Here is a 17,357-nt window from a genome sequence, read left to right as displayed (position 1 = left end):
AATATAAATAAAGAATTATTAAACACAAAAAGAATTAGTTTATTTGAAACTAATGAAAAGAGAAATATCTACTTAAGAACCGTTTTATTCTTTTGTAAGGATAAATTATTATACGATCTGAATATAAATAATTAAGGCATTTACATTTAGTTTTATATTATTATTATTACCAGAACAAAAAAAAAATTATTTTTTCTTCTTCCTGTACTTTCTTTTTGTTTTACGATTATCTTCTTCTTCGTCAGACGTGGTAGCTTTATTTTTTTTATTTATCAGGTGTCGATCTAGTGTAACTTTCCGTCTGAATACCAAACTACAGCATTTACAAATATAAGGCTCCGGACTAGCACTAAACAAAAAATATGAAAAAAAACAAAACATTACGACTTTCAAATGAATAAGAACCATTAAATTATTGCAATTTAAATAATTTACGTTTGTCGAAAACAATTAACTGGAACTCGATTTTTCGTAACTCCGCGTATATTGAAAGTCATCCGTTTCTTACATCTTGTAATATGGGGGTTAACATCATTTTCCGACAGCACAGTTGTTAGACAATTTTTGCACACCCATATTGACTGATAACCATTACAAACTGCGCTGTCATATCTCACCATCGATTTAGGATTTAACAGTTTTTTTTCCGGTTGTTCAGTTGGTTCCTTCTTCACTTTCTTTACCACTTTCTTCACCACTTTCTTCTTCCTTCCACCCCTTCTCTTCTTGGGTTGAGGTTCTATTTACAAACGAAAAAAATAAACAAAGTATATTTAAAATGTGCAAGTAACTTAAAAATTTATATTAAGTATTGAATGAGTTAAAACATGAAATAACAAAATGTTCTATTAAATTATCAAATTGAAAACCTTTACGACTTTCATGTCACCTAGTACTTCGAAAAAATCAAATACTAAATTATACAATTCTATCTGTTCTGAAGATATCTGGATATTCGGTTACGTAATAATATACTTTTTATTTTTCTTTGGCTATTTTTTAAATTTTAATATTAAAAAAATAGAACCGTGGACACCTTACACCGATGAATAACAGTCAGTAATAAATAACATATAAATGCTTACCATAAGAATATTGTGTTGGCTTAACATTATTCCCCGGTAATCAGATTATGTATATTATAATATCTTGATTTTAGGATTGTTTTACTAAAAACAGTTTACTAAAAGTAAGTCTTAGATATTTTTTTTTGCTATTTTAATTTTGATGTATATTATGAGCATTTTATAAATTAATAATTATATTTATTAATGTTATTGTTAAGTACCTTAAATAATTTTCTTAATTTAAAATTTTATTATAGGTTAATTCTTTCTAATATTAAAAACAACAAAATAAAACTGGTTCTTCTAAACGTTTAGTTATTCATGTTTGAGTTAGTAAGTCGGCAAGACAACACATTTTATCTTTTATTTGATTGTAACAAATTTGATACCCATGCTTTTTATTTTTATAATATATTTAATATGTTAGATGCAAAAATAATAATCTATTATTATGTATATCGTATATTTTATTAATATAATATGTAAACGGTTATCTCTTTGTTTGTTCTATCATGTACTCAAAAATTACTGTACAGTTTTTAATAAAAATTACATCAATAGATTTCTTGAATCATATGAAATTTATAGATTATTTTTTTAATATTGTTATAAGATGGCTTTCACATAAGTTTTGTTTTTACTTAAGAAATATTTTTTCATTTTTTTTTATTGAAATGGTAATTATTTGTTACAGATTATACTACAATTATCATTAGTAGAAATATGTTATAAAATAATATTTATAAATGTATTTAAAAGAAAAAAACAAATCTTATGATAACTTACTTTAATGATTCACTTTCTAATTAGGGACATATTCTTAATGTTAATACACTAAGACAAATATAAATTCAGCAAGCGATATTGGATTTATGTCAGCTTTTTGTTTACATTAAAAAGTCACTTAAAGTACATTAAGTTATAATAGATTACAATCTCAAAACAGACAAACAAAAATTAAATAAGCAATAGGTATGTAAAACATAAAACTATACACGATCTTTTTGAAAAACTTATCTTAGAAAAATACTACATTGATAGCTATTAAAAACAGATGAAAGTACATGGATAACAGATGATTCAAACTGAAAAGTTGTTAAGGGAGATAATCTTTTCAACTTTGCAGCATTTTCAGATTTTCAATTGGTAGACACTGCTCAATAAATTAAATCGACATTTAAAAATTCAGAAATTTGAACCTACTCAGTAATTTTAAAAACTACAACTCTTCAATACCATTTTTTTATGACTCACCAGGCTAGTTACAATTAATGTTTTTGCATAAATTTAATAATGGCATAATTTTTGTTTTAATAATAATAGACAATAATAAATAAATATTTAACTAGTATGATATATAATAACTACCAACGATTGAAATATCTATACCAAACAAATATTCCGAAAAATCTTTAATTTTAATAACAATGTTTATATTTTTTAACTTACTTGATGTGCTAGATGATGTACTATATGATGTGCTAGGAGTGGCTTCGTCATTATAGTTAGAATTTTCCAACTTAATCTCAACATAGCTGGGTTTAATTTCCTTGATAACAGATACTCGTTCAACTGTTTGTAATGTAGGATCTACACTATTGTCAAATTTTTCCAATTTTACTTTAACAACATCCATGGGCTTGACGAATACGTTATCAGACATTTTGGTTAACTTTAGTGTAGAATGCACAGACTGTTGAAAAGTTGATTGAATGTCGATTTCAATAGTTAATTTATATTCTTTACCAGGTTTAGTGTGGAAATTACTTTCAATTGAATTTACTCGTAATTCTAATTGTAGATCTCAAAGTGAAAATCTATGTATAATAAATAAATATTAAATAAAAAGTAGAAAAAAAAATATTAAAAAAAAAAAAAAACATTTTTTACCTTAAAAAACGAGATACAAGTGTCTGATTGTTCGCAAAACAAGTTGTTGGCAAAATGTTAATAAATAATCTGAAAGAAAAGTTCATTCAAGAAAATTAGTTACAATAATTGTATTGACTATAGAAGTACTATCTATAATATTAAGTACATACTAAATAATTTAAACATATATATCATACTTAGAATATTGAATAGGTAGTAGATAATATACTATATAGACGGTATATGTGATACAATTCAAGATAGTAATTGTAAAGAATAAATTCTGTTATTAGGCAGGTAGTCATAATATCTCAGATCAGCAATCAAACTCAAATATTAAGATTTAAAGTAATTTCGGTAACTTAGAAATACTAAAATAAGTATCAAATTAAGAATAATAAGTATGGATATTAAAAAAATTAATGTACCTCTATAAAATATTATATGAAATACCTCTATTCTACCTACCTATTTCGATAATTTAATATATTAAATTAATAGTTATTATATTTTAGGTAGATATGATGATAGTGATGAACTTTTATTAGATTTTGTCAAAGGAGTTAAACAATTAACTTTAAATGGTATAGTTTTAAATAATATCAAGGTAAATTTTGTAATACACTTTATTTTTTATATTAATGTTTTAGAATTTAGACGAAGTCTATCTCACTATTCCTTGTGTTATTTATAATTATTTATGAACCTTATTTCTAGAGGACTACGTGCATGTTGTATGTTTGGGTGTCATGAAAAAAATATTATTTCTCTGGGTTCAAAAAGGTCCATTAAATGTTTGATAACACTATATAAAAAATAAACTAACTATTTTCATTGTTACTATCATTAAATTCATGAACTACATAAGATTTTGTGAGAAAAAACAGAAATATACAAAATTTATGTCAATGGAAATCAACTGAGCTTTGCCTATTTTTCTTATACAGTGGACAACTTATACTAAAAAATATTATCGGTAAACAGTGTTACAATAATGCCATGTCATTAGATATTGCCATGGCAATTCTTTTAAGTCCTGTCTTGACCTTGGATTTTTAATAGATTATACTAAATATTATTAGATTTTTTTTATTAAAATTTTCCAAATATTTATGGTGTACATTATGTACCTCACAATATACATGGCCTTTTATATTTATGTGATGACTACATTTAGTGTGATCCCTTGATAATTGCTGTGCATTTAAATTTGAAAATCATATAAAGAAATTAAACTTCTCTTTTATGAAAACATGAAAAACTTTTATAATAATTAATCAATAGATGTCATGATGTCATGAAAAATATGCTCATTAAATAATAGCAAATCAACAAATAACAGTTTTACCAATACTCATAAATATGTATGATATTGGCCCTTGTTAAACAACATCGCTGGAACTCATCGTACTATAATATTTAATGGAATTAAAATAAATATTAAAAATTATAAACACAGTTTTATAATTACAAAGCAAAAACAAATTGTTTATTATATTTATTTCATCCATAATGAAAATACTATCGAAATTGTTTGTGAAAAATACAAAAAGGTAATTCTGTATTTTTAAGATACTATTGACTTTACTCAACTTAAGATATTTGAGGTTCAAGATTTAAGTGATAGATTGTATAGTTGAATAAAATTTAGAAAAAAAAAATTATGATATTAAAATTTAATGAAAAAAATATAAGCAAAAATATAATTTTTTTCAATATTAAGTCTATAGATGTATATATTTTGTAAATAATAAATTAATTAACCATCAAATTAACAACCAAGTAATATTATCAACTGAAACTAATTATGTTGCCTATGTTGTTTAATACATAATTTCTAAAATATATTATACAGATCTGAATGAGTGTAAATGCCTTTGTATAATACCTCAATTTTATTTTTAATCGGGTGTCAATCAAGACTAGAACATAGTTTTATTTGCTAATAATGAAAATATTAAGACAATTGTTTAAAAAAAGACAATGTGTTTGATCCAAAAGATAATTGAAATGCATGCAATACCAAATTTTAATGAGTTTTATTTTTGTAAAACAAGAATATTGGAATATAAATTATATAGTTAAATTATGTTGGCTTACAGCTAATTTAATTATTTGTTGTTAATTCAATACATACATTAAATGATACAAGGAGTAAATTGTTTAAATCTTATCTTTAAGTACTGAATATTTTTATAGTAAATCTTAAAAAAAATATACATAAATATAAGAGTTATACTCCAGACCTTAATTATAAAAAAAAAACGAAATAGAGCTGGAATATTAACACCAAATAGTTAAATACCATCTTAATTAAACTACCCACACATTATTTATTATACTCACCAGATATCTTGTAAAATATTTTTCATAAATTAAAAATGTTCTTAATATTCGTTATTTATCATATGATGTATATAAGTGCCATCAACATCAGTATTGCTTAAAATGGTGGGTAATCGACTCTTTAAGCAATTTTTGTATACATTTATTATTATAATGCTTTATTATGAATAAATAAAAAAAAAATTATATCTATCTAGTAAGAAATTACTATTTAATGATTTATGTTAGCATATAGGCTGCCGTTGTAAGGTAAGAACAATGGAGCCTTTTGCTGGTGAAGGGATGCAGAAGTTGTCAATTAAATAATTTAAAATAAGAGAGGTAAAACCAATATTAAGTGTACATTGCTAAAGAATTATCATACATAGCAAGTGTTCAATAAATTTAGAAGCTCTTAATTCTTATTGAATGCTTATTTTAATACTTTATAAAGAGAACACACACACACACACACACACATACAAACACAGACATACACACACACACGCGCCCACAAACACAGACACACACACACACACACACACTTATATACACCACACCCCACACACACACACACATACACTCACACACATAATTGTTTGGTGGATACGTTTTTCCAATTTTAAGCATACAAGAACTAAAATTAACATAAACATAATATAATTACATTTAAATTATACTACCGAAAGTGATGGTGGTAGTCCAGTAACTACAGTGGATCGGATACAGCCAGTCGATGGACAATATACACACGAAACAACAATGACAACGGGGGTGGCAATATGGCGATAATGCAGACGACCGAACGAAAACTCACGGTTACACGACGGTGGAAGTTTATCGGAAACAAATGGCACGTCTGCGGCAAAATACGTCGGTAACGAGTAACACGGCAGGCTATTTGCGTGCGTCAACGACAACGAGGCACGGAGGCGGCAGAAAGTACGCCGGAAACGATTCTGTGTGCGGACAAGCGTCACCGATAACACACGGGTACACGGCAACGACGAGAAATATACGTTGACGACGAAAATTAAGTTAACGACAAAAGCACGTCGATGACGATTAAGTATGATGGGTGATGGCGGTAATGTAGACGCGAACAACTGCGGTTTTATTTTTCAAGATGGCTACAGAGCAACCGTAAAACGTATCGACAGAGGTATTGACACGAAATGAGCTACGCCTATAAAGTATAAACAACGTACAAACGATCGTCTCATTCTATCTCCACCACGCTAAAAAAAATGATTATTCATCGGCTTTAGATGCGCCCACGACTATACCATCAGGCGTTTCGTGGTAACACTGATTTGCCAATTCGGCGATCAATACCTGCGTATTTTTTTTTTTAACGAATACTAATTTACGAAATGAAAATTTTTTTAAATCTAAGTAAAAATTGTTAATTTTTGTTGTTTGAGTCTTACACGTTATTAGTGTTATTACATATCGCTCATATTATCACTATTATTACATTACATTATTAATATTATTATTAATTATTACACTCGAAGTACCTAGGTATTTCATGATTATTTCATCTAATTTCTTATTTATCACTGCCGCGTATTATCTATGTACTATGTTACTAAATGCTGCACTCTTACCTAATGCGATGGCCAAATAAATGTCTTGATATATAATTCATCAGTCAAAATGTATTTTATTCACAATTTGAAGAAAATGTGTTAGATATCTATCGATTCTCAAATTGTATTGTGTATAAATGAGTAGTTTTTAAATATTATGCCGTAATCAAATTAAATGTTCCATATTTTGTCATTTTGATGGTTTAGAACCTTTTATATTATGTTATAATAAAACATCAAAGAATAATTTATATACACAGTTATATTTACATAAGCAATATTTTTTGTTACAAAATTAGTTAATCCTACTATATTACTAATAGAAAAATAAATTATCTTACCAAAAAACATGACATGAAAATATATAGGCTAATATATCGTCTTCGCCTAGGATCATTTTTTATATATGCTAATGCTATACATTAAATTTTAATTTAATATATACAAATTTTTGAGAAAAATGCACGACCTACGTACGTCCGATCGTATATCTTGACAAAACGTAGGTGAATAAAAGACTCAGTAAGTTGAGAGACCTGGTTAAACTTTGAATATTAAAAAAAATCATATGAACTCGAAAAGAATATTTTAGAAATGGAGCATAAAGTCATACAGTTACTTACTTTTCATTACCAATATAATCCAATTGAGTTGATATGTGCTTAAGTTAAAGGTGAAATTGCAAAGAAAAACAACAGTTTTAAAACCACAGACGTTGAAAACTCATCAAATATTACTAAAGATTTTGTTTCTTTAGAAATTTGATAGACCAGATTTAAGAGCCATTAAATATGAATTATGACAATTTATTAAGCCAGAAGTGTGGATGATGATGATATATTTTAATTATAAATATTTGTTTTATTTTTTAGATTATCATTTTAATATTAAAATTTTCTTTTTTAATTTTAATGTTAAAATATTAAATAAAATACATATTTAGTATATTATATAAAATCATAATATAGAGCTCAAATTTCCCTGCAATTTCATGTTTTTTTTAAAGTATTTGAAAAGTATCCAAGTAAAGGATGATAATAGTGATAGGAGGGAGAATTAATATTGATACCAATTATATCAATGAAGCATTTAGAAAAGTATTGTGAATTGTGAGTGTACATTAAGCACAAGAATACAAAAGTGTCTTCACGAATATATGCTGCCATTGCATTTGTTTGACATATTTTACATAACAATGGTTTTACTTTGGATTTTTCAACAGAATTTCTACAAATAATTGTCAAGTCTTTGTTTTCTCTTTCCTTATATTTGTTATCTTCATCTATTATAACTATAAACACCCTCAAAAAGTAAGTATTATCATTAAAAACTCGAATGCATAGAGGACAATGTATAAGAATCAGAGAACATTGAATACATGTAACATATGTCCACAAGGGGATGAAAAGTACATTCATTATTTCTTTAAAACAAATTTTGCATGATAAAACTTCCTCGTTTTTGTTCATCATTTGTGTTTGAGTAAACAAACGCTCAGTCAATGGTTGTCCACTCATCTTCATAAGCAATTTAAGTCCGGAATAAGATTCGTCTTCACTAAAAATTAAAATATTAAATATTAAAGTATCATATCTTTTTCAATTGAAGGTGAGCAAAGTATAGCTCCAGTATTATATAATAATACTATCTGACAAACCTATCTGAATAATGAAGTGTAGTATTGATTTCATTGAATGGTTCTTCATCATCCTTGACGTTGTTTAGTTTTTCAATACAAATCGGTAAATTCTTAAATATAACAAGAAAGTTGTTAAATAATTTTAAAAGTTATTTAATAAATATTTATTCTAAAAAAAAAATAGTTACTGTTTCGCTGTTATACTGAATATTCTTGTAATTATTAGACACTTTATCAACATAATATTTTCCCTTGCATAAGGCCATGTAATGGCAATCTTTTGAGATTATTGCATGTGTAGTCCAGGGTTTGATTGTACTTCCCCATAGTAATAATTTTTTCCCACAGCAAAAACACTTGGTTTCTTCTTTGTTGCTATCACCTAAATTTGAAAAATGATTAAAAAAAAAAAAAAAACAATAAGATTGAATAAAGACTATATGATGTACACATATTTCTGTTGTCTAGGTTTTGCTAACATATATCAAAATTCAAAATATATGTTTAACAGTTCTAATATTATGATGTTATCTTATAGATTAAAGTAAATTGACTTTTTCAACTTATTATCAAATTTGATTATATGAGATTATAAGCTCTGATCTTTTTTGGATTTTTATGATATTTTAGTTTCCAAGTATGTTGCAAGTATGAAAAAATATTAAAATTTTTTAATGCTCATAAATTTTGAGTAATAATTCTCTTAAAAATTAATTGAATTGTATACATTTTTAATGTTTTTAATTCTAAGTTTAGTGAAAGTCAAGTCACTCTTAATTTTACAGCTAATCAAATAAAATTAAAAATATTGAAGGTACATTTTAGTTTTTAAATTATTAATAAAATTGATACAACATTTGCATGTCTCATGTTTTTTTAATTAAAGAATTTATTAAAAATATTTCTAACATAACTTATACCTATATAATAAAATCCAGCTTCACTCAATGCATTCATATTTTTTGTTGACATCGCATTACAATTGGCATATGTTCTTTTACGTTTTTCAAAGGAATTCATATCTCGGTTACAACAAATCCAGCTGGCCTCACAATGGTTAACACCCATAGAATGTATAAATTTTAATAATTTACTTGGAGGATCACTGTCTTTGTTATAGAGTCCACATATATTAATTACTGTAATGAAATATTTAAATATTATTAAAATTATTATAAACAATAATAGTAATAATTAATAAAACAATAATGAAAGAAAAAAATTAAAAATAATATTTTATTTAATAGCATGTACATGATAAAATTTGTTAAATTATACCTCGGTTATACTTGATGTATTGAACGATTGGACGATCTGGATGTGCCATGCCTTAAAAGTATGAATATCAGGGAAATGACATGAATACATAGTTGGCTGTAAAAACAATTTTTTAATAATTTATTTTTTGATAATAAATTTAATTTTCAGAATCAGAGAAACCATAGTTTCTAACAAAACATATGATTAAGGAGAAACTTGAATTTACGTTTCCAACATTTAAAATCATCAAAATTCTACAATACCAAGTTAATTGTATTTTGTGTAGTATTGTGGTCCTTTAAATTATGTTTGTCCTTATTTTTGTATGTAAGAGTAAATAAACAAGAAATACATGGGATTAATATTTTTATTCTCTTAATTGAAACTTGTGTAATTTTATAATTTTATTTATATGATATTGAACATAGGTCAAACTTAAATATATACAACTCTTTATTTTTCTCTCTAATGATGGATGCTATTTTATCTTCTTTTAAAAGAGGGTTATTTTTCAATATTTGAGTTCTTAAGTTTTTAAATGCATTTTATATTTTATCAGTAAATATTAATTTATCTAAATTGCATTTAATTTCATGATTAGTTAAGCTATTCATTATTTATCTTTATTAGATTTTAGTTCATTACAAAATGTAAAACTTTACATAAACAATCAGTAGAAATGAATCTATGTATCAATTTTTTTTTTTTTATTAAAAATGATAACTGATAATAAAATCTATGAGAACTGATAATCATAACAGAGTCGTCTATGTTGCAACTGTTCGGATTTTCTGTCACTAGCTACTTGTGTAGTTGTGTCCTTGTTGGCCAGTGATCAGAAGTATGAACCTAACTTCCGATAAACATCGTAACGAACCCACACATTAATGTGAGATTATGTGTTTGTTTACCCGAGTTAAGGAATCCATCACGAAAACATGTTTCTTCAAAATTTTCCCCATCTCTATTATCATTATAAATACCTTCACCATTCGCGGAAGTAATGCGCTTGCAGTCCTCGTGCCGACGTCGGTTCAAAATAAAAATTAAAAATTAAAAAAATATCTTCTACCATATAATTTTGTAAAAATAATTATTAGATTACTAAAAAAAAAAACCCCTGTATGCTGCTCCCAACAATATTACTTTATGAGTCATGAACGTCGATAAAAATTAAAAACAAATGATAAACCGACTTACTTCATCTTGGGTTAGCCTCTCGGTACATCTACCGGTATGTAGATATAGCAATCGTCTCCGCATCATTGGTTTGATGTCCTCAATTGGTGTTTCAGTCGGCAATAAACTTCTCTCAGCGAGTCCAATTGTTGAATATCTTGAAGATCTAAACACTGAATATTTGCGGATTTCGACTCCTGGACCAAATTCGAACTAGGTTTTTGGACCAATGATAGATCGGGACTGTTCGAATTAATGATGTTGGCTGATAATATGGACGAGACAGAGCTAACCGACGTGGATAGCGGGCCACTGACGGGTGGTGACGAGTCAGAGGCGGATGATGTGGGAATGACTGATTTTTTGATGCATTCAATTTTTATATTACGGTGGCTAGACATGGTTGTGATACTATAACGAACTACTGAACTGATATTTAAATAACAGAGTTTACAACAATAAAATTTGATCGAATTACGTTCGGAGGTGGGTGAATGAAGTGTGAACAGTAAACGCAATATGGCAGTCGGTACTATGGAAGTGGAAGTAAGCGTGGGTATACGGAGTACTGAAAATGACTAGTGACGACTACTGAGGACGATAAGTGATGCGGCGGCAGACGATCGAAACAACATCGGTAACTGGAGAGGGAGGAGACGAATACAACCGAAGTCGAACGACCGGAGTCCATTGTTGATCACACTCACGCATGGGTGAACATTTATACTTGAATTATTGTTAAAATAGTATTGAGTGATTCACTAAACATGCTCACCCTTTTTTCATTAATAACGCAGTTATTCAAAATACAATTTTCGTAAATACTCGAAAATTATGTTTACGAATATTTTAAATTTTTTAAACCATTTAGGTTAATGTTATTTTTATATATACTTGTTCGATAAGAAATTTGGTAAAATCTAAAGATTGGGATTTTTTGCTTTTTTATTGATTTACAAATTATAGTATGTGAGCTATAGTAATGGAATTAATCTAATAGCATTTCATACATTTTAATGATTGTCTATAAAAAAAATATGACTTTACAAATATTAAATGTTGACGACACATCTATTTTAATTATATGTAAAACTTTAACCTTGCCGTAGGGTTTGTATCTGTAGTAGTGTAGTACACTAGTGCCTACACTAGATTTAATAAATCAGAAACTAATTTTGATTTAGAATATTTTATTATAATCATTAAAATCATTTTCAGTAAAAAAGGATAATCTCAGTTTAAAAACAATTGTTTGTATTGCCACAAGACGTTCTTTCAAATTATATATTATGTACATTTAAAAATTCTAAAACCCAGATTTCGAGACGCTGTTTTATTAAAGAAATAAGGAGGCAAGTATACTTTGTAAATCACCCTGCATTATGATATAATCAATATACACCAGGACTCTAGCGACTGCTATAGGCAGAGGGGATGATATCTGGTGACTGTGAAATGTCGGTGTACGTATTGTTTGGTTGTTTACGAAACGCTGACTGATTTTTAAGATTTAGCGTGGTTAAATATTAACAAGCGTTGCTACAAGTTAGTAGTTAGAAACGCTAAAATGTTTTGCGAATTGCGATTGCAATGTTTAAGGTCTTCTAAATTGTCAGCGACAGTAAAATTGTAAGTGATACATATTTGAATAAATATGTTTTAGTGAAACATTATCACTACTCATACCACCAAAAATAGAGTTTCTCAGGGCTCAATCATCACTCATTAGTGTCAGTGTATTACCCTGTTCTTAATTACGATAAATAATATATTTGTCAATATCCCTTCTCCTATAAGATATACCATAACTGCAGTAATCAGATTGTGCTCTCTTAGTCTGTGGCGCCGAATTTATACATGAACTGAAGCAATCGCTTCATATAATTTAGAGGGTGGGTGGTTTTATTTGTATATAGGAGCCGGTGAAACTCAATTCCGAGTTTGTAGGAGCCAGCCACCTTTAGCGCCTTCTAGGTGGTCGATTGAAACTCGCTGTAAGTGAATACCCTAGGTCGGAGACAGAAATCGAGAAAAATAGTAGTTAAAAAAGTATTGTAGTCAATAGTTAAGTCTCGTGACGAAACTGGTGATAACGATGTTTGAGACGATGGTACCACCGATTTGGTGGCTCTACATTTTTGCGGTGTCGTACTGAACGCGTATATAAAAGTCTATGAATAACGAATTCGAATATCTAATGGTTAGTTATCATAAGTGTCACATATATGTTACACCGTGTCTTATCGTTTGACCAGTGCTTTCATGTATGGAAAATCCGAAAATAAATACTACGAAAACGGTAATTGAGGGTTTAGCTATCAGTTACTACTTGGTGTAAGTATGTCAATACCCGGCTGGAAAATCTACCTACGGTAGATTGTTATACCTTCTAACTTTAAAAGTGTTGTGCTATTGGGTACACAAAAAAAGTTTAGGTAGAATCAAATATTTTTCAAGTGATTAGTTATTATCAGTGAAAATCCAGTTAAACATTTAAAATTCACAGGTAGGTACACAATCTGACTGTATCGGATTTTGGACAATGTGGGCGTTAAGGGGAAATTTTAAATGTATTATAGAAAATACATGCCATACATTAGCAAGTCTTGGTAAATAGTCAGTTAAAAATCAATAGGTATAAAAAAAAAAAATGTAAATTACATCTTTTTGATACCTATTTTATAGGTAAGTTAGTTATCGAAAAGAAATATGCACTTATTGTGATAACGAAAATAGCAATTAATTAACAATAATATTTAATAATTGAATTAATTGAAATTTTTTTTTAAAAAATGCAAAAAATATGACCGTGGGTAACAGCGCCGTCCAATTAACCGCCGTAGTGGGATTCGTTCTCGATACTACCTTGTGTGCCTAATTTTGGGGAATCTATTTATCTATCCTTATAGGTTACCTATCGACTACCGTTTTAGTGGGAAACGATTGCTGAATCTCAAGTACTTAAACCGTTTTAGAGTAGTAACGAATACTGCATTAAACGTTGTTTAACCAATACAATTTTTACAATTTATGTGTTATGAAAACTTAAATTTCATATATATTGTCTTTTAGTGTGTTTCTGATGTATTCATCTACATTAATTGTATTTTATTTATATTTCATAATACACTGTGTATATAAAAATATTTTGTATTCACATCAAATTTATGCAAAAAATTTAACAGTATTGCACTCACTTGATCAATATACCTAATTGACAAAACACATAATAGTAACGTTTCATAAAACATTAATGTATTCATACATAAATACAAATGTATAACAATAAAAATCCTGTTGAATCATACTTTTATATCTAATATATGATATAATACTGAAGGCTATAAATCGTACCCAATTTCATTTGTTTTTGTAATTGAAAATAATATTATTAATACTGATAATAATGACAGTTTTATTGAAATTATTTCTTCTGATGAATATGATTTTACTTCTGAATTTGCTGAAAGTGGTAGTGATGTTGGACTCAAATTGGTCATAGCGAGGAGAGCTGTTCGCCATAATATAACTCATTTGGCTTTAGATGATTTTCTGAAAAGTATATCTCTATTTCCTCAATTTAAAGGTTTGCTTAAAGATTTACGTACATTACTCAAAACATCTACCACAACTTTAGTGAAAGAAATTGGTGGTGGTATATATCATCATTTTGAACTAAAAGTTGAAATAGAATATTTGTTTTTTATATGGTAATTTAGCACTTCCATTTATTTTATTGTTGGTGGTAGAAATTGATGGTCTCCTTTTATCTAAAAATCCTCCTAGTCAGTTGTGGCCTTGTCTGGGTTATTTTTCTAATTTAGGGAATAGTCGAGATGTGTTTATAATTGGAGTATATTATGGGCAACTTAAGCCACAAAATAGTAATGGATTTTTGTCAGATTTAGTAAATTAATTAAGTTTTTTTTTATAAGACTGACATTGTTTATAATAAAATTAATATTTAAGTTCAACTGAAAGCTCTAGTATATGACACAATGGCAGTCTTTTACTCTAAATGTAAAGGGATATACAGGTAAACATTTTTGTAATCGTTGCTATACTGTTGGTCAGTATGGAAATAATCGAGTATATTTTCTTAATTTATGTTTAACATAACAAACTCATGAATTACTTATATCTTATTCAGATTTAAACTTTCATTGGATAAAACAACTCTTTCATTCCAAATTTTGATTTAGTTTTCGGGATACCATTTGATTATATGCATTATATGTGCATTGGGGTAACTAAAAAACTTCTAATGTTTTAGACTGGTGGAATTAAACCACATAATCAAAATCTTCCAAAAGCTTTAATATATGTTATTGATACAAAATTGAAAAAGGTTAGACAATATGCCCCTCAAGATTTCCAAAGAAATCCTAATGAAAATAGCTGAAAACATCTATTCCAGGATGCTACTCGTTGGTAAGCAACAGAATTTAGACAATACCTTTTATACACCGGTATGGTAGTTTTTCATAATATTTTAGTGAAAAAAGTTGACAACCATTTTATGGTTTTGTGTGTTGCAATAAAAATTATATCAACAGATAATTTATCTCAAGAATTTATTTAATACGCAAAAAAATTGTTAACTTATTTTGTGTCACAATTTGTTGAAATTTATGGAAATATCTTTATGTCTTATAATATTTATGTAACGCTTCATTTAACCTAGCCTAACTACTTCAACAATTGACCCGTAGGTATGCTGAATCTAGAATTTTATTACTGTCTAAGAATAGTTTAAATTCAAAATATAGTTCTATAAATGTTCATACAAAAAATAAATATAAAACTATAACTTCAAGAAACTTGTAAACCAGAATACACCGGTTGGAAAAATGAGAAGTTTATAGTAAAATTGAACAATGCTGATAATTATTTCATAGTAGAAAATGGTGACATAATTCTGATTGAGAATATTGCAGCTTTAAAATCTGATTGTTCTTTAGTAGTCATTGGCAGATGAAAAACTCATAGGTAGCATATTTTTATACTCCATGTTTTTTGAAATTATTAGGTATACATTCAGCCTCTAGACTTGGGTCGCTTCAGTCGTGGTAACCAAGTATAATAATACAAAAATATACTTTAATCTTACACAAATAACAAAAATAAATATTGAAAGTTATGTTTCAAATGATAAAGTTGGTACCTATATTTTACGACATACGAAAAGTTGCAGGGAGGGCCTTTTAATGAGTTACTTCATTTTTGTTATTTGTAATTATTATTTATTTTAATTTATTGATATTAAGTTACTCATATTAATTTTAGCCTATGAAATACAAGCAATAAGAGTTGCAAAAGCTTGATCAGGTTCAGAAGATAGTGATAATATAGGAAGCAGACAGTTAACTGGTTGTTCCATAAAAAAAAATAATTGTCAAAAAAATGATACAAGATGATAAAGTGTATACAAATTTGACTCCAATCGTTCAACTGCCAAAACCATCCAATATAATGATGTAGATAATCCATATGATGACATAATAACATATTCCAAATCTGATGAAAAAATGAAACTTTTCAAGAAAACATACCATTAACCTCAAGTGTAGTGTCTACTATCACATCATTTAAAATAAATAATGTAACAACGGGTTAATAATAACCTAGCACGGTTATGTTCCAAACCGTTGAATAATTATAGCAGTGTAATATTTTACATCGTGGCACAGTTAATATATTTGCTTCTTCACTAACGATACACGTTCTGATAAGATCACTGTGATCTGTTATTGAACCGCCTACTGCACCATCTAAGCATGGTTAAAATGTTTACAGTAGCATCGTGTCTATACCTACGCTTACACGGACGATGAACGGTGTTCTCTGTATTAAAGTTCGGTATTCAAACCGACCTTCTGCACTGTGCAGTGAAGAGAATTTGCACCGTGCTTTTAACAATCATTTGCTGATAGCTGAGCACGCAATGTGAACTGAATTTGCTACTCGGGCAAGTTCATGATTCATGGACATTAAAATATATACTAAAAAGTAAAAATCGTTGCATTAAAATGTTAATGCGTTACAAAATGAGGAAAAATGCGTTAAAAATACAAAAACCACACAATACGCACATAACTCATATTAATAAAATAAATAAAATGTTAGTATTTGTATTATTAAAATATTACCTAAAAACATTCTGTTTACCATTTCATATTGTAATATCTACCTTTTTTGTATTTAAATTGTTTGAAATTATAAAAATGATTGAGTTTCATTCAAATCATTGACGAACCTTAGATTATAATAACAGAGAAACCTGAAACTGTATATTGTAATAAATAAATATTGTAGGCATTTAATATTTTGTATAAACTTTCAGGAAAATTGAAAAATAATAATTGTTGACATAAAATCGTTAAGTATTAAAAAAAATTAAGATTTTTAAGTGTTACAAAAAAG

General features: G+C 27.6%; 1 protein-coding gene across 1 annotated transcript; it reads right to left on the bottom strand.

Moving 5' to 3' along the window:
- Positions 1-208: 208 nt before the first annotated feature.
- Positions 209-741, bottom strand: LOC112599460 (the record flags this gene model as incomplete). The annotated part of the gene is made up of 2 exons (XM_025346376.1): positions 436-741; positions 209-349 (listed from the first exon to the last, which is right to left on the bottom strand). Coding segments are annotated over exons 1-2 (326 nt in total), but the record flags the coding sequence as incomplete, so codon positions are not given.
- Positions 742-17,357: the final 16,616 nt, after the last annotated feature.

This window comes from Melanaphis sacchari, unplaced genomic scaffold (assembly GCF_002803265.2).
Source record: "Melanaphis sacchari strain LSU unplaced genomic scaffold, SCAv2.0 Contig51_pilon_pilon, whole genome shotgun sequence".
Lineage (NCBI taxonomy): Eukaryota > Metazoa > Arthropoda > Insecta > Hemiptera > Aphididae > Melanaphis > Melanaphis sacchari.
This window is presented reverse-complemented; position numbering and strand designations above follow the sequence as displayed.